At 33.8% G+C, this 22755-nt stretch overlaps 3 protein-coding genes across 7 annotated transcripts; 2 read left to right on the forward strand and 1 right to left on the reverse strand.

The window, feature by feature from the left end:
- Positions 1-5100: 5100 nt before the first annotated feature.
- Positions 5101-11216, forward strand: LOC129887198 (probable protein phosphatase 2C 35). 4 transcript variants are annotated; one of them, XR_008766306.1, is made up of 5 exons: positions 5103-6666; positions 9755-9886; positions 10246-10439; positions 10527-10595; positions 10718-11216. XR_008766306.1 is itself a non-coding variant. In XM_055962194.1 (4 exons), the coding sequence occupies exons 1-4, from the start codon at positions 5755-5757 to the stop codon at positions 10531-10533; spliced, it is 1245 nt and encodes a 414-aa protein (XP_055818169.1). In that variant the 5' UTR covers positions 5103-5754; the 3' UTR covers positions 10534-11216. The 4 variants fall into 4 exon arrangements, 2 of the variants coding, with proteins under 2 accessions (XP_055818170.1, XP_055818169.1); XR_008766307.1 differs by having other exon boundaries at positions 10250-10439; XM_055962194.1 differs by having other exon boundaries at positions 10527-11216.
- A 7694-nt stretch (positions 11217-18910) lies between these two features.
- Positions 18911-19817, forward strand: LOC129887200 (peptide methionine sulfoxide reductase B5-like). The gene is made up of 3 exons (XM_055962196.1): positions 18911-19092; positions 19228-19384; positions 19482-19817. The coding sequence occupies exons 1-3, from the start codon at positions 19010-19012 to the stop codon at positions 19644-19646; spliced, it is 405 nt and encodes a 134-aa protein (XP_055818171.1). The 5' UTR covers positions 18911-19009; the 3' UTR covers positions 19647-19817.
- Positions 19818-19971: 154 nt separating this feature from the next.
- Positions 19972-21942, reverse strand: LOC129887201 (uncharacterized). 2 transcript variants are annotated; one of them, XM_055962197.1, is made up of 3 exons: positions 21727-21942; positions 21574-21619; positions 19972-20444 (listed from the first exon to the last, which is right to left on the reverse strand). In XM_055962197.1, the coding sequence occupies exons 1-3, from the start codon at positions 21871-21873 to the stop codon at positions 20371-20373; spliced, it is 267 nt and encodes an 88-aa protein (XP_055818172.1). In that variant the 5' UTR covers positions 21874-21942; the 3' UTR covers positions 19972-20370. The 2 variants fall into 2 exon arrangements, with proteins under 2 accessions (XP_055818172.1, XP_055818173.1); XM_055962198.1 differs by having other exon boundaries at positions 19972-20245; positions 21727-21938.
- Positions 21943-22755: the final 813 nt, after the last annotated feature.

Genomic DNA, 22755 nt, shown 5'->3' on the forward strand with positions numbered 1-22755 from the left:
ATTCTTAACTAACCAATTCATTCTTTTCATTCCAATCAATACATATATACACACAACTATCCATCTCAACCTCAAGACATTTATAACAAGAAATTTCATCTTGGGTTCATGTGAATGAAACATGAACCCATACTCTCAACAAAACTCAACTCAAGAGAATAGTCAATACCTATAAATCCATTACAAAGATACATTTGTAGACAAAAATATGAAAGATAACTATTTAGTAATTCAAGTCATTAAAAACATCAATCAACTAATAGTACTTAAAAATATTCCATAGTTTAGGAAAACTTTCAAGAAAACCTTCTTAGAAGGTTCAACTCCTTCACAACTTCTATCCAACACATATATGGGCATATGGAAGAACTAAATCCATATTTTAGGTTAGCCTTACATACCTTGTTGGAAGACTTTGAAGGAACTTGATGTTAGGTCTTCAATGGAAGACTTGAATCCTTGAAACTCTTGAAGGCACCCTTTGTTGGAGATGGATTTGGAGAAGAAGAAGAAGAAGAGAGAGAGAGAGAGAAGCTCCTAGGGCTTTTAGAGAGAGAGTGGGGGCTGAAAAATGGTCCCAAAACGTTCAAGGATAAGGTATATATAATTAGGGAAAAGTCCAAGTTGCCCCTCTTCAAAAATTTGAAAAATTGGGCCAAAACGCCCTTGGCGCGATAGTGGCACGTCGCGCCCTTGCAGCGCCAAGGCCAATTACGCCTAAAAACCTGCACACCTCGTAGTGGCGCGCCGCGCCAGAGACCAAACTACTGAGGCATGTTTCTGGCGCGATAGTGGCGCGTCGCGCCCTTACAGCGCCAAGCCTATTGTTCTGAATTCTGGGAATTTGGCCTGAAAAACCCTGCACAACTTTTAGTGGCGCGTCGCGCCAAGGACCAAACTACTGAGGCATGTTTCTGGCGCGATAGTGGCGCGTCGCGCCCTTACAGCGCCAAAGCCATTTCCCAGCAGTTGCAACCCAGGCCAAAAAATGAAATTCCTGTCGTGCTAGTTCATCTTCGGATCGTCATATCTTTTGACTTTGAACTCCATAATTTACGTTCTTGGTGGCCTTGGAAAGAAGACTCGACGACCTTTAATTTGATAGGTCATGGGCCACCCAGATTGACGTCCTTCAAAAGATAGGGTCGTTAAAAGTCGACCCTTACATGAACTCGTCCTAAACTTAGCCACGACGGATCTTTTGGACTTAGCTCGGTCCTAGGGGTCCTCAATGACCCCACATCACCTCCAACGCTCTTAAATTCCTCAGGGACTCATCTTAACTCGAGCACATACTTCGAAATAAATACGATGGGCCCCACATGTGTACAAAGAAAGCCCGAATCTTAGGGAGAATTTTGAGGGGTGTTACAGATATATATATATATATATATATATATATATATATATATAATTCATTAAGGGTATAGTTGCCATTTTCGCAATTGTTTTTACCATTGTGGGCCTCAAAATTTACTCTTGACGCGCATGAATTGAGTGTCGATCACGCGTTTTGCCGTGGGACTCAAGTATTTTTTTGTTCAAGTGTTGAATAGTTAAAGTGCCACTTTTTCCAGTTAATTCAAACGGACTCTTATTCTCTTCGTCGTTATTTTTGTTATTGTAATTTTTTTACATGTTTAATTTTTATATGATTTACTTGAGTCGAGGATAGAGATGTCAATGGTGTGATTTGGTCCATTATTTTTAGAATTACAATATCAATTTTTCGATTACCAATTTACTGTTTTTTCAATGTCAACAACTAGAGAAAGAATATGAAAATTTATCTATAGAAAATACACACCAGACACCACACCATTTAGAATATATGCAAAAGATGACCCTCTATAAAACATGGAGAACTCATATAAATCAGACCATTTAATTCGAAGTAAAGCTCATAAACTTTGAACATTTTATTATCATATGTTCTTTGATAATTTATTAAAGTTTTAGCATAATTATATCACTGATGCTATCATTAAAAAAGGTTATACTTGAGTCCAACATTGATATATTTGGGTATTTTGTAATTGCTTCCATCTGAATTCACCTCAAAGTTTTAATGTCAATTTTTTTTTAAAAAAATACTTTCTATTTTTAAACTTAATTTATTTATATATATAAATTTATTCAATATATTTCAGTATTTTTTTATGAAATTGTTTTTAAAAATCTATCTTAATTCTCGGTATATGGCTATAAATATATATTTATTAACTTGGATTTGTAGATGATTTACTCTTGTTAGAGAGGATGTAATCTCAGTTAAGTACATGTACAATCAGTTTCAATGTTTCCCCCAAGCCTCTCGTCTGATTGCAAATCAAGCTAAAAGCTTCGTGTATATATGTTGAGGTGCAACAAGAAATTCTGGAGGTGTTGAGTTATGCCAAGGGTGATCTTCCCATAAGATACTTGAGAGTATCCTTAAGCACAAAAATCATATCAATTGTCCTATGCCAACCCCTAATTGAGAAGATGCTAGGAAGGATAGAATCATGAACCTCAATTTTTTTTAATCATATATTTTGAGAGCTCAAGTAATCAAATTTTTCTTATTCTCTACATAAGTGTTCTGTGCTGAATATTTGTGTTACTAAATAAGTGGTGGAAATCATCGAAACCACATGTAGGAGCTTTTTATGGACTGATAGTTCTGATCTGATTAAAAAAGTTTTGATAGCAATGAAAAGAATTTATCTATCTGAGTGGGCAGGAGGGTTCAACATACTGGACATTCAGACTTGGAATAAGGCTGCAATCGTAAAGCTATTATGAAACATTTATTGCAAGAAAGATATGCTATGAGTGTGATGGATCCACTATTATTATGGTAAAAAATAGAGACTTGCTTATGGACATATCAAAATAATCATCTTGGATAGTACAAATTAAGAATCCTAATGGCAACTAAATATATTGATGTAGCTGGGGTTAGTATGACTGAACTATGTAATCTCAAGCCATTCTCTATTAAAAATTTATATCTCAAGCTCAAAGGTGAGGTCCAGAAAGAAAAATGATTTGCAACAATCTAAAATTAATTTTTATACTTAGACTGGTTGCTCTCTCAAAACTATATATTAGAAACAAATAATTGCTAAGATGGGGGATGCTGGTTAGATCCTCTTGTCCATTGTGTAATAAAGTTGTGAGTCCCACTCCCATTTTTTTTCTTGCTTATTATTTGTCTAAGTCTGGCATAAAATCCTCACATGACTTGGAGTCAATAAGTGCCTAAAAGTTGGGACTTTGAATTATCATGGGCTATTGGGTATGCAAAATGCACAAGTGCTAAGGCTGAAATGTATAGGATGTCTCTTACGACATATATGTACCACCTATGGAAGAAAAGAAACATGCAAATCTTTAAGCAAAAGCAACAATCAGTAAAGAAAACTGTCAAAACGATTATACAAAAGATACACTCCAAAAGAGCTTGCAAAGTGTGAATCGCAACATGGCTTAAGAATCAGAATTACTACCCACTAAAAACCAAAATCCCTGAGAGAAACTGAGAAAAAAAAATCCCTAAGTGTGCAACAAAGTCTAAAAGGGAGGTGTACATGCACCGTCCAAGAAGAAAATGCGTATTTTATGCGTTTCAAAAGTTGTTGCCTCCTTTAGCAATTTTTGACAAGAAAACCCTTATTTTACATGAAAACGCGTATTTTATGCGTTTTCAGTTTCCTATAAATAGAGGGCCTCTTGCCCTCATTTAGATCATCCCACAAAAATACAATCCAAAAGAGTAAGAACACAAAGAGAGTTATACAAAGATAAATATTATAGTCTTGAGTGTTCTCTTTAGTGAGTTATTTCTTTTACAAGAGAGAAGTGTTTATTGTTGTTTTCTCCTTGTATTAGAGAGCAGTGTACTCTCATATTAATATAGTAAAATCCTTCTACCCCGTGGTCTTTCCCCTCTATCTGTTTGAGGGTTTCCACATAAAATTCTCGTGCCAATTTATTTTCATTATTTATTATCATATCAAAACTTTAGTTATGGTGCTTCCTCCCCTAACACTAGCCGGGATATAATGAGGTGAAGGCTTTGGTATATATGAGAATATATGTCTAGTTTTATAGTAGTTCTGTATATAGCAAGTAATAACATAGGACACTAAAAGTCTGAAACAGTTTGTCCAACTCTCAATTCTTTATAATATGTTCCTTAAAGTTTTCTTTGATATTAAAATATCTTTACTTATAAAAATATATATATAAGTGCAATCTACGAATTTACTTTAAAAGAACTAATAATTGATTCGATTAGGTTTGAATCGATTCAGTTCGATCGATTTTAAGAAATGTTTTCACACCCCGGTCAGAAGGTCTATGAAATACAATCACTAGTAAAATAGAATAAGGTTATGTACGCGCCACTCTGCCTAAATTCCACTTAGGAGTTGTGTTAGTAGAATATATAAGATTAGTACTAAATATGATGTATTAGTAATGTTGATATTAATTATACTTGTATTAGTTATGCTGACAATATTTCTTATGCAGTGCCTGATTTGGTGTATTAAAAATACATGCAAAGGGAAATAAAAGTTGAAAGGTATTAGTAATGCAAATTAAAGGGATATAATGCATGCATTAGCATAGTTAAAGACCCAAATACGCCTCAAAATTATTTTTACATCTTTTTCACCATAATTGTGGAGAATATCTTTGTAAATATTTTTTTATGCAATTCGTGCTATTTTTAATATACCGAACCAAATAATGCATAAGAAATAATCTATGTATAATTAATGCAAACATAATTAATACAAATATTACTAATACATTTTATTTAGCATTATTTTTATACACCTTACCAAACAACAATAGATGCATTACTTTTCTAATACACTCTACGAAACAACTCCTTATATAATTAGAGAGGATGTTTTTTTTGGAAATATTTAGGGATATGAAAAAATGAAAAAAGGAAGTGCTATTATTATAGTAGGTATATTTTGAAGAGAATAAAGTGACATTTGTATTTTGGTTTGTCTCAATCTGGTGTCGCATGCTCGCATTTCAGTGTTTTGCATGTCATTTTCTTGAAAGGAAAGAGACATTAATGGGCTCCTCCTCTGCACAACCCCACATAACCCAACGCCTATCCCTATTATAATCAACCATTTTATTCTTACATTTTCTGGGTTATCTTCATTTACATTTTGATTATTCCCCTATAATACATCATTTTCTCCAAGAACTGTTTTGGAATAATGTTTGATTTTTCTTCTTCACAGACCCCACAAACACAAACAACACACGTTCTTCTTCTATCGTAATGTTTCTTTAACCAAAAAAAAAGTCATTCTTTGATCACACCAAAAAGTTTTCTTTCCTCTTGCTTCTTCTTTTGGGGTTCCATTATTTGTTCCCTTCTTGTCTTGCAATCTTTCTTTTGATCATTTCTTGTTCATTGGGTTTTGGGTTGTTCCAATCTTGGTTTAATTTTTCTTCTTTATAAGTTTTTTTAATCGTTTTCTTCTGACACCCCCAATTCTATGCCCAGACCAAAATCCTTGTTTGGGTGTCTTGGTATTAGGGTTTGTTTTTTCTTGTTGGCTTTATGTCTCACGGGTTTGAATTAAAAAGAAAAACCCCATTTTGGGAAAAACAATACTGTAAATGGGTTATGCAGATTTGGCCTTGTTAACCCAGAATAGTTTTTAGACCTCGTTCAGTAATTTTTACAAATAATTGGTGTGCAACTTTGCTTGGTTGGTGAATTTGACTTGAGATATGGGTTGTGTTCATGGGAAGTGTTGTTGTAGATACCCAAGATCCTCAGATGGTGATAACAGGGAAGATTTGGGTAGATATGCTCAGGTTCAAACACATATTCTTGCTGGAAGGTCTGTTGAAAGTGCTCAAGTTCCTTCCCATAACTTCAGGTTAGAGTATTCAGTGCTCACGCAACGCGGGTTTTACCCTGAATCTCCTGAGAAAGAAAATCAGGATAGTTATTGTATCAGAACACAACTTCAGGGTAATCCAAATGTTCATTTCTTTGGTGTGTTTGATGGGCATGGACAGTTTGGTACTGAATGTTCTGTGTTTGTTAGAGATAGGCTTGTTGAGATTTTATCAAATGATCCTACATTGTTGGATGACCCTGTTAAGGCTTACAATTCTGCATTTTCAATAACAAATGAAGAACTTCATAATAGTGATATTGATGATTCCATGAGTGGGACAACTGCTATAACTGCTCTTCTTGTTGGAGACATGTTGTATGTGGCAAATGTAGGTGATTCAAGAGCAGTGATGGCTGTTAAAGAAGGAAATAGAGTTGTTGCCAAAGATTTGTCTTCTGATCAGACGCCATTTAGGAAAGATGAATGTCAGAGAGTGAAAAGCTGTGGGGCAAGAGTTCTTAGTGTTGATCAGGTTGAAGGTTTAAAGGATCCTGATATTCAATCATGGGGGGATGAGGAAACAGAAGGAGGTGATCCACCTAGATTGTGGGTTCAAAATGGGATGTATCCAGGGACTGCTTTTACACGGAGCGTTGGAGATAGTACAGCTGAAAGCATTGGTGTTGTTGCTGTCCCAGAAGTGACAACAGTACATCTTACAGCTCATCATCCTTTCTTTGTAGTTGCAAGTGATGGTGTCTTTGAGTTCCTCTCCAGCCAAACTGTGGTGGACATGGTAAGGGTTACTTCATTTGATGCTAAAATCTACAGAAATTTATTTGTTCTTGTTTTTATTCATCTTCGTTGTGTTTTGCTTAGCACATCTGCATTATTAGCAATCTGTCACTGGTGGTGTGGCTCCCTGTAGTTTTGATATCAGAATTTATGTATGACATGCTCTGTTACAGCAAGATGTTTGACATTATTCATGTCAAATCCGTTAGTGTATGTTGTCTATTTCTATGTCTGTGTTACTGTGTCAGTATATGTGTATGTATCAACTGTGAAGTAAATCTTGATGATGTTTTCCCTATTGGAGACTACACTACATTAAGCCAAGATTCTTCTAAATTCTTTGCCTTTGAGAGGTCCCAAATAAGATGCTCGGCATAAAATTGTATTGAGTCTGAATAATGGATACAATGGAAAAGAAATGTAATTAGTAAACAAGGAAGAAAATGTTAAAGAGATGAATGTCATACTTTAGGTAGCCATTAAAAGTCAAAATTGAAGGATAAACACATTATATTCTGAACTTTGTCTCAAGTAAATTATTTTAGTGGAACTTTGGAGTTTTTTTGGACATAAAGCAGTGATTCCTTAGTTTTGGTATCTAAACTCAGTCTCTGAACATTATCTAAGAGTTGTCGTTTATCTTGCATATTTTTTCTGTAACTGAAATCAGTATACTTTCTGTGACATATCTCCTTTGTTTGGATCGACTGTCAATGAATTGCCCTTGTATCATGGCCTTTTCCATGCTCTCAACTCTGATGATATTAAAAGAGAACTCAGAATGTGGGTTTACTGTTGGAATTTTAAGTAGCATTTTCTTGACTAGTTGAGGGTGAACTAGGCACAATGATGGATTTGCTCCTTTGGTTACTTTTAGGTCTCAGGTCACATACCCAGTGAAATCCCACAAGTGGGGTCTGGTTAGATCTCAGGTTCATGATTAAAAAAAAATTATACGTCTAAGGTTCAAGGTGTTAAAGCAGCCTCTTTGTGAAAATGTGAGGATAAGGCTGCATACTGTATACACATTCTCCCTCTACCCTTCCACTGGTCGGGGAGCATTTCGTGTATGGGGTTAGCCCATTATAATTTATTGAGTTGTTGGTATCTCCATTTAGTTAAGCTGAAGTCTGAAGACAAGTTAACGTTAGTATCTAATGAGAAAACATAGAAACTACTATTATTGCACCTCAATCTTAAACTAGTTGGCCTAAGTGATATGAATCCACTATATCCATCCTGCTCAATCTGGACCAAGTTTATGCAAATATTTGATGATTTGTCCTTTAAGACATTAATAATTACGGTATTTAGAAGCTGGAGATTATTTACATCTTGCACTTATCCCTACATTGAGATACAAATCTGAAAACACTATATTCCTGGCAAAAGACAGGATCTCGAATAAGTTTTGATCTCAACCAGTTGATATGGTCTCCATGTACTTTTTACTTCCATTTGTTTTATTCTTTGTTAACTTCGCTTGAATTTCAAGGGTTTATCAGTCTTCTGAAATAAATTTTTCATGTGATTTTAGGCTTACACCTTGAATCATCGTTATGTTGCACCTATAGACTGGGGTGTAGTTGGAGGTCTATGTAGCAAGGTCAAACAATCTTAGGCGGTCTTCTCTCATTTTGTCCTCTATGGCTGCTATTTGTATCTTATATCTGATTTTTAATTTTTAATCTTGTCGTACATCTACTTAATATCCGCATACAGAACACTTTTTGTGGATATCTCCACTATAATATTAGTGGTCTCATTTATTCAATTGTCTTTTGACTTTGATGGGAATCTTCTTATCACATAGCACTCCTGTATGTGTTCCATTTTCATCTATTATTTAATTATCCTCTTTGGACAATGAAGCCTAGATATATCAATTGTCTGTCCAAACTGGCAAAGCAACATCAGATGAATTGTCTGCATTTAAACATGTTTTGTTTAATATCATTTCAATGCGGAGCCTGTTATCTAATGATAAACAGAAGGATTTTTTTCCGGTTAAACCATCTGGTATACGGTACTCAATGGCCCGACTAATCTGGATTCACACCTATTTCTCCACTCCCAGAGGCTGAACTCGACATCTTTGGTTAAGGGTGGAGGGATCCATGCATTCCATTGTATCCCTTGGTGGTAGGAGGAAGTTCTTGAACACGTAACTACATGTGTCTTTGCGTTCTTTTTTTTTTACTTCCTCTTCTTTCTGTCCTTTTTATCTTCTTCCTCTGTGGATATTTCGAGTGTTCTTTTCATGATGGTTCATCTCATCCTTTTTCATATTAATGTGGCATTTAGTGTTATTAAAGGTTCGCTTGAGGTGCATTTGAAACTAGGTGCATTGCAAGCTGTTTTTTTTCCTCTGGTTCATGCAATACTCTAATGCAAGCTCATAGGTGATTGCCGTGCGCAACATCCTCATAGGCACTATTTCTAAGGAGCAGAATTAAATAACATTCTAAGTGAATATGTTAATAATTAAAGTGAGGTAATAAGAAATTCAGTAATAATAAAACGAGCTAAATCTCTTGGTTAAAAAAATTTAGATAAAGCTAAAATTAGAAACTTAAAATAATATTTACATCTGAATGTGTAAATATCAAATGGTTTCTGTACTTGATCGACACGATTTTGACTTCATATATTTCAATTTATTGACAATTTTTCTGTCCATGTAGTTTGTCTGAATAGATACTTTTCATACATTAAGTGTGTCAGTGTGTAGCTGCATGTGTGTATATAATATATATTCATCATTTGCACCTTCCTTAGCTAAAGTTCTTAAAGTTCATGCATTAATTGTGCTCTGGGCTTAAAGCCACTGCAAACCCTTGATCCTCTTTTTCAACATACTCGATGCTTTGACAACACTGGTGGCACTTCGTATACCGGTGATTAGTGGTAGCTATGCCAAAAAAGAAGTTTAATAGAAAAGCTGGATCATGTGTTTGTGACATTAGTTAAAATCAATGTGATCTATCTTCAAGTAAACCAGCAAAATCTTTTTACTTGATCTCAGCTACCATTTGTCTTAAGTCATTGTTAACATTTTCTGCCTTGTTTCTAATTTTTTTCTTGTGTAGGTAAATAGATGCACAGATCCTAGGGATGCAAGTTCAGCCATCGCTGGAGAATCTTACAAACTGTGGCTAGATCATGAAAATCGGACAGATGATATAACAATCATCATTGTACATATTAAAGCCTTATCCAATGTATGAACCATTTTATTCTTATTTGTTGATTTTGTTGTTTCTTTTCTAATTCTCTGGATATATACAAATTCACATATTTCTTCTTTGCTTTCGTTGTGTATATCAGTATGTTCCTATGGTTAGAAATAAGTACTAACAATTTGATCGATGGACTCTAGGAGCATCTGCTGCTAATATTACTGGACTAAGTTCTTTCTTCATTATGGATTTGGTCTAACGACTTAGTTAAAATAGGATCAAAATAACATAGTTCCCAAATTCATGCCTGCAATTTCTTGCCTTTGGTATTCCACGATTCAAGATTACTTCATGTTTCTGTTTACTTTTGGATTGGCTAATATACTTTGAAGTTGGGATAGTCAGGTGGTGGTGCCACACCCAAAAGGAATGGAGGAAGAACAACGAACACACAGAAAGAAACATTGGAGATATATTTCACTCCGTGTGCTTCAGAAGGTTATCGGTCAGTAAGGAGTGAGTTGTCTGAAGTGAGCTGTTGTCAAACTGTTTCATCGTCAGATCAGAGCTCCAGAGTAGTAGTTTCATCTAGCTTGTGGGTTTCACTCTTTCCCAACTTTACGCTTTTTCTTTATCTGTATACTGTTCTACAAGTGACGGCTTGCTTGTACTTCTCTTGCAGGAATTGAACAAAGAAAAGACTTCCAAGGGTTTCCATGCATTTCAACATATTTTAGATGTGCCTGAAACGGTAACTTCCTTCATTCCATAGTCATTGATGATTAGAAATGTACATAACAAGCCATGCATAAGTAGATGCAAAAACTGATAGCGTTTATTATACCCTTCTACACATGTGACTGAATATGGCAGATAGCAGGACCTGAGCAGCATTCATTTAGCAGTTGAACCTATGTCCTTTCCTTGTAAAAGAATCTAGCAGTTTATGGATCTATTGCCCTCTGACTTCAATTGGTTACTACTCACTTCAGTTACTTCACACTTCACGTTCTCGTGCATAGCACATGAATCAAGTTTACCTGGGTTGTTCTTGAGACTTCCTTGCTGGGGCGTTGCTTCTGTCAAAAGCTTAACACTGATACGCATGTACATGGGTTAGTCAATAGTTGCATCTTGCAATAAAAAGAGCAAACTTTGTACTGTATTCCATCTAAACTTGTCAGTTTTAGAATGACAATATTTCTATCAGGTCATTTCGACTTGGCTGTGGAAGAACTTATTGTTGTATGAAGTATCAATCAAGTATGCCACGCATGAAAATTGGTTAAATTTGTATATAATAGTGTAGTGATCGTCGTGCAGTGAATTAGGCAGAACACTTGTGCTGTTCAAGGAAAAACAAGATTTCTTATTGCCTTTTTGCAGGTAAACAATTTCGTGACGACTTCTTAGTCCTTTTTTAAGCTAAGCAAGCGGGCACTACACTAGGACATGGATTTCTCTATAACGTAATTTAAATGTAATAGAAGTGCTAGAGTATGGTTCACCTTTCTTCACGACCAGACAAAGGAGATATGAATTCCATTTAGGTGAATTAGGGCTTGGCTTGACCTTTATTCTCCTGGGTTTGAAGGTGAAGGCGAGAACTTGAAACTAAATCATCAAAGACCCATTCCACCCCACCCTATTTCTCATCGGATGGAGAGATGAGTCATTCATTGGAAATAGGGAGTGGTAGATTTAAATGATATGATTTCAATTTTTTAATAAGTTAGATGATCTAACGATTTGTTTAGGGTGAATACAGTGATCACGCTTTGAACTTAGGCAAAAATTATCTTTTAGACACCTTATCTAGGTGTACACCATTGAAATAGAGAACGAAGGAAGAATAAACATATGTATTGGCTTTATTTGCCACGTTAGTGATTTTAAGCCTCACTAGTTAACTTGTCCGTAGTAAAGCACATCACTGAATTTTAATAGTAGTGATCTATTAAACTATTCCATAAGAAGAAAAAAAGTATATTCTTTTTTACCTTAGGTCAAATGAAGGAAAGAATCGGGAATTGTTTTTCTTATGTGCATACGTTGATAAATTCAAGAGCATTGTTATTTACGCTGGGATATACGTATAAAGTTTTCCCATTATTAGAGAACTAAATTTTAAGGGTGTGTTTGGTAGGAAGGAAAATGTTAACTAGGAAAATAAGTGGGGTATTTATTTATTTATTTTTGTGTTTGGTAGGTAAACAAAAGTTATTATTCTGAAAGCATTTATATATGATTAGATAAATATTATGGAAGGTAGAGTTGGGGTGAACCCTAACGACCCAAGTAGGAATATGTGGAAAAATCAGTTGCAGATCCTTTAAATAAATAACAAATATATTGTTAATGCCAAAATTTACAAACCCATAATATTAATAAGTAAATTAACTAGCTAAACAACTCATAAGATCTAGTCTAGGTATATACAAGAGCTCTACATAGGATAAGACAGGAATAGCCACAACTTCTGCCGGAAAGACAAGTGTAGAAGTTAATGATGATTATTCGCCAATACATATAAAAAACTTCTAGTCAATCTGCAACAAATCTACACTCCATAAATGATGTAGCAAAAATAGTATCAACACACCACACAAATTGATAAACATAATCGATTGATCAAGGTTAAATCACGCAACATAACATAAAAATCACAAGTTCAACATAAAAATTCTATGCCATCTCAATCACCCTCATTCATCAATCTTAACATTCTAACCCTCAGGTCTTTGTTTTACGAAACATGGATATTTAGTGATTCACCCCATCTACTATCAAACGTGCTACATATAGCAATAATTCCCCTACCCATAAGTATAGCCACAACAGAATAACTCATATAAGTTAACAGGTCACATAACTATCAAGTATCTCAACATATAAAATAACACAGAACTCAATAAAAATTCACACAACAATAGTAAAGTGTACACACACGCTAAAGGTCTTATTTATGTCCAATTGCCCTGACTTGCATGGGATCAACTTCATCCATGTATCATATCGACGTCATATCTGATACACAATAATGATAAATAATAAATATAGTACTTGTATCGATGCGGTACTCGATCCACTAAATAATGTTAGATATAATATTTGTATCGGCGTGATACCCGATCCACTAAATAATGATACAGATCTAATTGTGCCTAATCATGATTCTCCTGTCACATCTATATTATGTAATTAAATGTATTCTAACTGCTCATAAATCATAGTTTACTTGGGCGCCAAGTTGTTGCTACGGAGCACACAAATTCTCGACCCTTAGCGCAATTCTAGCTAGATTGAGAAGACGAGGTTTGGAGATGCGTTTTTTGAAAGTCTTGGCTCTAAGTTTTTAGGATTTTTCTCTTAAGAATAACCCTAGGATGTTTTTTAGAAGGAAAAGGATAAAAATCATTAAGGCCACTGTAGGCAGTCCTCCCCCGATTTTTTCCGTGTAAAAGAAATTCTTGTTTAGCCAAGGAGAGCAAATCCTGATTTAACTCGACTAGATAGACTAATTTTCAAATTCGAATATTTTATCATGGGTATTTTAATAATAACGAAATGGATCATTATAGTAATTAGGCATATCTGATTATTTTTCAAAGTAATAATTTCACTTTATATATACGTATAATTTTTTAACGCCCCTAGCACCTACGTATTTTCGCCTTTGCATCCTCCGATTTCAAGTGTTGCACAAGAGGTTTTCAAAATGAAAATAAAGATATTATATAATTGTACCCTTCTTCTTCAAGATAAATTGGGTTGACCCAAATGTTTGATGAACCAATAATTATATAAGGTTTACCATCCATTAGGAGAAATTTTATAACGTGAATACAAAATTGTGAAAAGAGGTTAAAGACAAGTAGGTTAAATTTTATAAGAAAAAAAGATTTATGCTCATGGTGAAGAAATTATTTGTATGATGTAAAATAATTATATTAAAGAATAACGAGTTATTACTATTTGTTTACTCGTGGATCTTTATTAAATTATGTATATGTGAAAGTTTATAATAGTAAATATTTATTTATAAAAGAAATACGGAGATATACAATTTATCAATACAACGCCTTAAGATATTTTTATATCTTATTTATGAACTATGGTTTGCTCATTTGATAATATTGTATAATTGAAATTTTTTTATATAGTTTTTACAACTTGTACAATTTTCATATCATAGAGAGATAAGTATTAAAAACACTCATAAACGTGGCGCGAATTATTACATTAGTCCCCAAACTATTGACAGCCGTAAAAACCCTCTTTATTTGACTAAGTGAATTTAAAAACACCTCTCTTATGCCACATGCTATCGATGCGTATGAATATTTGAATTGTTTCACTGATATAGCATACACATAAATATATATATAGTAAAGATGTTTTAAGTTCAATTTACGGGTAGGACTCATGAGACGGTGGTAGAAAACTGTGAGTCCATGTTTTACCCATTGTAATTGATGTAATTGGTGAGGATGGAGTATGTAGAAGGATACATTGGCTGTTGTGTTGATTAAAGAAGGATTCAATTGTATTGTATTGAGGCAGCAACTTCATTACGATAAAATAGAAGGCTAGCCTGCTAGGTATAGAAAATGTGACTTTTATAGTTCTTGCAAGTTTGTCGCTTGCCAAGGATGAAATGCCTAAATTGCTAAAGAATATGTTGTAGGTGTTTATATGAGCTTCTATTATTTTCATTGATGGGACTAGTTTCCGACCAACTTAAACTATGAGCTTATAAGGAAATTTGACATCGTTTGATAAAGAACTCACGGAATGGTGTTTGAAAACTATGAGTTTGAGTTTATATGTATAATTTGAATGATTAAGGGGCTGATTCTTCGTGAAGTATGGATTGGGGAGTAATATTAACCCCATAGGTAAGTCATGAGCCCACTTGAAAAATAGATAAAGAGAAGAGTGCGGGAATATGCTATTTATCTATCGTAATTGTTGAGCTAATCGCTTGTGAACCATTATTGTGTTTTTGGCCTTGTTGTGCTTCTTGATCAGCTTCTTATACTGTCCTATATGATGTTATCTTATAAAAATCAACAAAGGAGCTTGACGACATGATGTAAGATAGCAAGTCCCGAAGTAAGGTATGTAAAGCTAAAACCTCTTTCGCCATTAAGGCACGACCCAGAGTCGCATGTTCCTAATATAAATTTTATACGAGATTACATGATGAATTATTCCTATTTTGCAAATCTTCCCATGTTGGATATCTAAACCGATAGAGTTATAGTACTCTTTTTCCTAGTCAGAAAAGTCATATGTTTCAGATCCCCATATTTGTCTTCACTTAAAACTCCTAGAAGTTACAGGGTGCATGTGTATCATAAAGTTAAAAGAAGCAATTGGCCATAGATTATCCATATGCGTATAGATCACATAGATATATGATTCATGTTATGTCGAAAAAAGACGGTTTAAAATTAATTTCAACTTTATAGAGAAAAAATCAATTTTAGAAAAGAAGAGTCGCCACTTAATTTTTTAAAGAAATTAAAAAAACTTAATTTAAAAGACCCTAACAGATTTAAGTCTTAAAAATTCACAGAAAAAAGTACGAGGTTCTTATTTCCACTTTGAGAAGGTGTTGAGCATTCAAAGTGGCCGCTAATGCACGGTTATCTGATGATTTAAAAAACTATTTGACTAACTTTTGAAAATATTAATTTAAAAGGAAACGAAGACTTTAAAATTATTTTTTAGAAAAAAATGATCAACTTAAACATTGAAAATAATATACATGTATATAAAAGAAAGTAAAAGTTTATCAAATGAATAAGTAAATGTAGAAAATCATTTAAAGAGTAAATTAATATGAATTGATTTATCTTTAGGAGAATCTAATTAAGTTAAAAAAAATAAAATTAATATTTAAGCAAGCATAAATAACGTAAGTAAATAGATTATTACAACCGGAATCAATATAAATAAACAATAAATAACACATGAAAATATAGTCCGACACTTAGTTTCTGTAAGCCTGGACTAAGCTGTTGGTCATCTGTGTTTTGGGCCTTAAGCAAAATTTCAATGTATATTGCAGTTGTATATACACTGTATATTGAACTGTATATACACTGTATTTATTTCTGTACATCAAACTGTATACACTGTGTATACAACCTATTTTTTCCCTATATCTGTTGTATATCACTGTATATCAGACAGTATTGTATATCAGTGTATACAACATTATTTTCTCGCATATCAGACTGTATAGATACTGTAGATCAGTGTATACGATACTGTTTTCCACATGTATTCCGTGTATACAGCCCAATATCATTATTCAAATGATGAATATTACATTCTTTTCCATGTATCAACTTTTCAGCCATTTGAGCAAGATGATGGGTGACTCAAAACTCAATGATATGCAAGGATGGAGTCCAAAGATGGTCTCGAATTGATATCACATGCATCAAAATAAAATTACATAAGCATTTACTCATTTTAAGCTAAATCAAGGAATATATCATGATATTTTAAGTTATCAAATTGATGGGCAGCCTAGAAGTGACTAACAACATGCACATATGTAGACAAAGGAAAGGAAAGAAGAAATATATTCAAGTAGCTAAAGAACACAGATTTAATATATATGTTATACTAGCTCAAATTTTAAAGAAAGAATTAAATCAATTAGGTCATGAAAGTTCTAATTAAATAATAACTTTAAGCATATATTTTTTTATCTAAATCATGTTAAAATAAGAAATTAAAAACATGAAAATCTATATTGTCAAAGAAAACTATTTGGAAAAATAATGAACAAAACTAAGATCTTTCAGGAAATAATCCTAACACATGATAGCTAATTAATCCTAACATATGCTAACTATAAGAAATTTTCATCATCAATCTAATTATTCTTAATACATGCTAACTAAAAGAAAAAAAAGAAATACCAATCAACTAAATATAAAACATGAAATAATTAAATAAAATAAAGCTGAAAAAAGATTTTACCTCTTTTCGGACAGCGGGACTGAAGACAACGAGCGGAAGACAACTTCAACACCACCACCCAAGAGCTTGATGGAACTCCAATCCACACCAAAAAAATTAGACTCGAAACTTCGTGGGTTCAATGTTATAAGAACATTGTTCTTAGCCTAAATTTCGACTTCAATCTCCTATTTTCCTAGAAGAAAAATATAGATTGAAAGCTAGAAATTTTCACAACTTTTAGGCTGGGAACAAGAGTCCAAAATCCTAGTCAAGTTAAGAAAATTTCTAACTTTGGGTGGCTAAAAAATCTCTCACTTCTTCCCCTTTCTTAACAAGAATATGAGCCTTCATATAGGCTCCAAAAACTTCAAATTTTCATATAGTTTTCGATGTGGGAGATTGGAGATTTTTAATTTTATTTTAGAAAAAACTAAAAATTTCAAAACTGCAAACTATAATTAAACTAACATAACTAACATTATATTTAGTGAAAAATAAAAAAAATTGAGATGATTTTCGAATAATTACATAAATAGTAATCAAAAATATAGTTATATAGAAATATTTATATTATACTAAAATTTATAAAAATAAAAATAAAAATAGTTAAAAATAACATGAAAATATCTTTGTGTTTATAAAAACTAATTATTTCAAAAAAATTCGAAATTCAAAGAAACTCGATAGCTAATTTGCGTTGTGGAGGGTCAAAATTGGGTGTCAACAATTCGTAAGCTAAAGAAAATAATCAACAAGTGTTTCATTAGTTATATGGTTCATGAGTTACTTATAACAAGCCTTTACATACAAGTTGAAATTATAGCCTACTCTACAACGTGGGGTGGATATTTCTAGGATTACTATGTGCGACACTATTCTGTTCACAAAATTCAAATAGAGTCAGTTGGAATTTTTCATCGTGAATTCACCTGACTTATACAGGCCTGCGGGCAGACCATACAAGAGCCCAAGAGGCCTGCCTTGATAGACCTTGCTATCCAAACTATGAGATTTCACGCATGGTCGTAGTAATAATGGGCTATAGATGCCATACAGGGTTCATATATTGCACATAGTAGGCCGTCATGTGACTCCTTGATAGTTAATTTTACAAAGAGCCACAAAGTTATATGACGGAGGAAAGATATCACTTAGAAAAATTATAAGAATCTTATATATATAAATGAATAAGTCATGTAACGCTAGATGAGGACCCTTGAGATTGGTCACAGTTCCAGTGTTGGATTACATCTCCTGCATACATATGCTCAAATTGGCCTATCTTGATACTTGATTCATTTGAGTATTCTTACATGTCTACTTGTTATTCAGTTTGTTTTACATACCAGTACGTCCCTACTTTTGTGGCGATGCATTTCCATCGATGCAGGCTCAGGTACTTAGGATAACAGACATTTCCAGTAGACCCGAGATTTCCAATTTAGCAATGGTAAGCTCCATCTCTACCTGGAGCTATCAGATATCTAAAGCCTTTATTTTTCTATGTATGTAAATATGTTAGAATGGTATGTCGGGGCCCTGTCCCGATTAGTTATAAGATTCTCAGATGCACTCTTTAGAGGCTTCTTAGACTTAATTGTAAGTAGCCATTGAGCCTTTTTGTCATCTATGTTTAGTGTTTCTCAGAAGCACTCTTTAGAGGCTTCTTAGACTTAGCTTTGTTGAAGTTGTAAGTAGCCATTGAGCCTTTTTGTTATCTATGTTTAGTGTGTGTCTTGATATATGTTTCATTGCTTATGAGTCTGCAGCTTTAGTATGAGTTAATATATATATATATCACATCATATACACATGGGTGAATGACATGTGGCATAAGAATAGTGTTTTTAAATTCAATTATTCAAGTCGAAGAATGTTTTTAAGATTGTCAGTAATTGTGAGACTAAAGTAATAATACGCTTTAAGTTTAAAGTGTTTTCAATAATTATCTAAAAAAAAAATACAACTCAATAAATCCAAATCTACATATCCAGACAAAACTTTAAATTTAACTAGATCTAATTTCAAATGATGTCCAAACAGCACCTTCATAAGTGAGATTCCAAATCTGAATAGATTTCCAGCAAATCAATAGCCCTTGAGTCTATTTTTCCGTCCACATTCATTGTTTGAAGAAATTATATAATTAGTCACATAACCCATATTTGTGTTTAGTTATCAATGGCCGTTGAGAAATCAGAGGAAGAATGGCGTGTCGTTCTATCTCCCGAGCAGTTTCGGATCCTCCGTCAGAAAGGAACTGAGTAATTTCTTTTATTCACTTGTCTCTTTTTCTTTTTCTTTTTCTTTCGGGGGTTCGGTAAGTAAGTAAAAAAAAAAAATTGATTGATGCAGTAGATGTTATGTGCAACTTTACTGAGAAATTAGTGTTTTTACAGGCTGAAGGGCACTGGTGAATATGACAAATTTTTTGATGAAGGGATCTACAATTGTGCTGGTTGTGGAACTCCACTCTATAAATCCTCAACCAAATTTGACTCTGGCTGTGGCTGGCCTGCTTTCTTTGAGGGTCTCCCGGGGACAATAAATCGCTCTGTTAGTATATTGCTTATATATCTAGTAGTGTTGAATCCTTATACTTGTTTGTGTTGTGAATCTCTTTAGTAAAAATCCTAACTCGGTATACTTACAGCCGGATCCAGATGGAAGGAGGACAGAGATCACGTGTGCTGCCTGTGGTGGACACCTTGGTCATGTTTTCAAAGGAGAAGGTCACAAAACACCCACAGATGAACGCCACTGTGTGAATAGCGTTTCTGTCAAATTTATCCCTGCGAATACCTCTACTTCACTCTGAAACTTTTCCATTTGTAATGTTTAGAAATCAGTTATTCTGAGCTAGACGGCTACATCTTAGTACCATTCGTTAAAATAATAACTTGTTTCATCGATTATTTTGTTTTAAATGTTTCTTTAAGAAATGCTTTTCAATTGATTATTTTGTTATAATAATAACTTGTTTCATGGATCATTTTGTTATAAAGACTTGAAGTATAGTTGATTTATTGATATTTGTATTGGTTATTGAGGAACTAAAGGAGGAGGAGGTCAATGGTTGGTTTTGTCCAGAAAACATCAAAATTTCTTACTTTTGTAGTCTCAACCTGTTAGAAAATAGTATGGACATGCTAATATTTTTTCCAATTAAAAGTATAACTAAAGTTAGATAATATTAAATTGTTCTTTGTAGTTTGTATCAGCCTCCAGAAACCAAACTAACAGCGTAATAATCATAGAATACAGAGAGAAAATAGACATGTCTTAGTCATACTCATCTAATACCAGCAACAGTTAAAACAATAATCAGCAGAGAAGAAGTAACTTCAGATCAAAAGGCTTCTCAACTCCTCTTGTCCTTGTGTCTTCTTTCATTACACGCCTTGAGAGCCCGAACTTCTGCAAGCATCAAGCAGTTTTTGGAATAACTATAAAGCAGTAAACAATTGAGCATTCTTTTTTATTCCCTGTCCCTGTTACAACAACAACATCAACAAACCCAGTATAGTCCCATCATGTGGGGTCTAGGAGGGTAGAGTGTACGCAGACCTAACCTCCACCTTAAAAGGTAGGGCGGCTGTTTCCGAAAGACCCTCGGCTTAAGAGAGAAGAAAAAGGGAGGAGAAACAAGGAAAACAAGACATAGGTCAGTATAGCCAGACATATAGCAAACAATATAAAAATATGAATAATGAGAGCGATAAAGTCAGGGTAGGAAAGATTGGGGATAAAGGAACATTAACTACTATAGATAAAATAGGATACCCAAAGTAAACTGAGCCAACTAATATAAGCAGTAATCCCATGCAAAAATCATATGTTAATAAACAAATGAGCGCGACTACGACTACTATGGAGAAAAGATAGGCCACCTAGCCCACTATCTTTAGTCTGAGTCCTCCACAGCCACCTAGCCCACTATCTTTAGTCTGAGTCCTCCACAGCCTCCTATCTAAGGTCATGTCTTTGGTGAGCTGCAACTGTGTCATATCATGTCTAATCACCTCTTCCCAATACTTCTTCGGCCTCCCTTTGCCCCTCCTGAAACCGTCCATAGCCAACCTCCCGCACCTCCGCACTGGAGCATCTGTGTCTCTCCTCTTCACATGCCCAAACCATCTCAGTCTCGCTTCCCGCATCTTGTCCTCCACCGATGCCACTCCCACCTTTGTCTCGGATATCTTCATTCCTAATTCTATCCATCCTAGTGTGCCCACACATCCACCGCAGCATTCGCATTTCCGCGACTTTCATCTTCTGAACATGAAGTTTGTTGATTGGCCAACACTCCACCCCGTATAATAGAATCTCAGTATGCACACATCTGAACATGAAAGCAGTTTTGCCCCTTATCTCATGGCTGAAAACTTACACATGAGATCCTTACTAGAGATCCCGGTATACCTATGTTTTCTCAATCTTCGTTTGCAATAACTCCTGATATACTTCAATATCAAGCAAGTTGGGTAGGCTATACGAATCTTCGCTATTCATCTCGCTTCATTTAAAAGCCATATAGGTTCCATAATTCCAACGAAAATTATCAACAAAGTGGGTAAAATAAATGCAAATCATAACTTTGATTTCAAATCGAAATGATAACATTTCTTTTCCCTCTTTCTAAATCAATACTAAACTCATATTCATCAAGCATAATTTGCCCATTTCACAATAATTCTTAATAAAATTAACAAAATCTGAAGCAAAATAAGAAAAATAGAAGATACCCTTTTGACAAGACTTCCAATTCCGGTCAGAATTGATCAGACAATCCTGCTTGTATAAACTCCAGATCAGTTCCAATTCAGGGTTTAGGGTTTAAGAATTTAATTCGATTTTGTTTTTCAAAATTAACAAAAAAAAAGTTGAAAATTAAACACCTGTAAAGATAAGTAGACAGATGAGCACTCGTTGAGCTGCTTCACAGTTTCGTCTTCTTGGTCGGCGTCGTCCTGGTGTACCGTTGGCCGCAACGGCGGCGGAACGTTGGGAGTTTGTTGACGGTCCATATATGTTGGCTGAGTCATGGTCTTCAGTGGGGTGCTATTTACTGTGTTTGGACATTGTTTTTAGAATAATTGGGTCCATTACCCAACCAAAAGCCCAATGGGAATATTGTGCAAATTTTTCATTTTTGTATTGTTTTAAATCAAATTAAATCAAATTTTAATTTGGATTGTTTTTTTTTTTTTGGTTGGTTTTGGATTAAAATTTTACTTTTTTTGGTTTGGTTTCGGATTTAGAAAAATAAAAATTAAAAAAATCGAATTATATATGTAAATAATTACATATATAATATTTAAGTTAAGAATTAAAGTTATAATTAACTACTTTCATCCCCATTTTTTTAGTTACATGATTTTTATTAGGGTTAGTAATTTACCGTACTAGTATTAAGCCCAATTCATGGGTCATTCTTATTTGACTAAATTATAGGTATTAGGTTATAATATTTTAAATTAGAGTTAGTTTCATTGAAAGTTTCATTATGATTTAGTTTAGATTTTATGTTTGGACATCTATTGGTATAATTTAAGTTATTGTTTTTTAAAATTTTACTCATGACTTATATTAGAAAGTATATTTAAGAGATTTAATATTATTACTCCTCCTTGTATGTAATTTTTTATTTTTTTAAGCATGCAAATATAACTTTGATTATGCTATGAATTATTGACATAGCCAAACCGAAATAAATCAAACCGAAAAGAGAAAAATTGAACCAAACCAATTTTATTTTGGTTTAAATTGGATTACACTTTTTCAAAACCGAAAACCAAAAAATCTCAATCAAATAACATAAAATCGAACCGAAAAGACGAATGCACACCCCTACTTCTGGTCTATATTAAGTAAATTATTGAAAAAAATTCGTAGCGAAAAATAAATAAATTTTTTAAAGTCAAAAA

Source organism: Solanum dulcamara, chromosome 4 (genome assembly GCF_947179165.1).
Source record: "Solanum dulcamara chromosome 4, daSolDulc1.2, whole genome shotgun sequence".
NCBI classification, from domain to species: Eukaryota; Viridiplantae; Streptophyta; class Magnoliopsida; order Solanales; family Solanaceae; genus Solanum; species Solanum dulcamara.

What these genes read in the sequence shown, in the direction of transcription:
- LOC129887198 (XM_055962194.1), top strand. Translation starts at nt 5,755, where the DNA reads ATGGGTTGTGTTCATGGGAAGTGTTGTTGTAGATACCCAAGATCCTCA. An exon ending in GCCAAACTGTGGTGGACATG is followed by an intron (nt 6,667 to 9,754) that starts GTAAGGGTTACT and finishes TTTCTTGTGTAG; the next exon opens with GTAAATAGATGCACAGATCC. An exon ending in ATATTAAAGCCTTATCCAAT is followed by an intron (nt 9,887 to 10,245) that starts GTATGAACCATT and finishes AAGTTGGGATAG; the next exon opens with TCAGGTGGTGGTGCCACACC.
- LOC129887200 (XM_055962196.1), top strand. Translation starts at nt 19,010, where the DNA reads ATGGCCGTTGAGAAATCAGAGGAAGAATGGCGTGTCGTTCTATCTCCC. An exon ending in CTCCGTCAGAAAGGAACTGA is followed by an intron (nt 19,093 to 19,227) that starts GTAATTTCTTTT and finishes GTGTTTTTACAG; the next exon opens with GCTGAAGGGCACTGGTGAAT. An exon ending in CGGGGACAATAAATCGCTCT is followed by an intron (nt 19,385 to 19,481) that starts GTTAGTATATTG and finishes GTATACTTACAG; the next exon opens with CCGGATCCAGATGGAAGGAG.
- LOC129887201 (XM_055962197.1), bottom strand. Translation starts at nt 21,873, where the DNA reads ATGACTCAGCCAACATATATGGACCGTCAACAAACTCCCAACGTTCCG. An exon ending in CTGTCTACTTATCTTTACAG is followed by an intron (nt 21,620 to 21,726) that starts GTGTTTAATTTT and finishes TTATACAAGCAG; the next exon opens with GATTGTCTGATCAATTCTGA. An exon ending in TTGGAAGTCTTGTCAAAAGG is followed by an intron (nt 20,445 to 21,573) that starts GTATCTTCTATT and finishes TTCTCTCTTAAG; the next exon opens with CCGAGGGTCTTTCGGAAACA.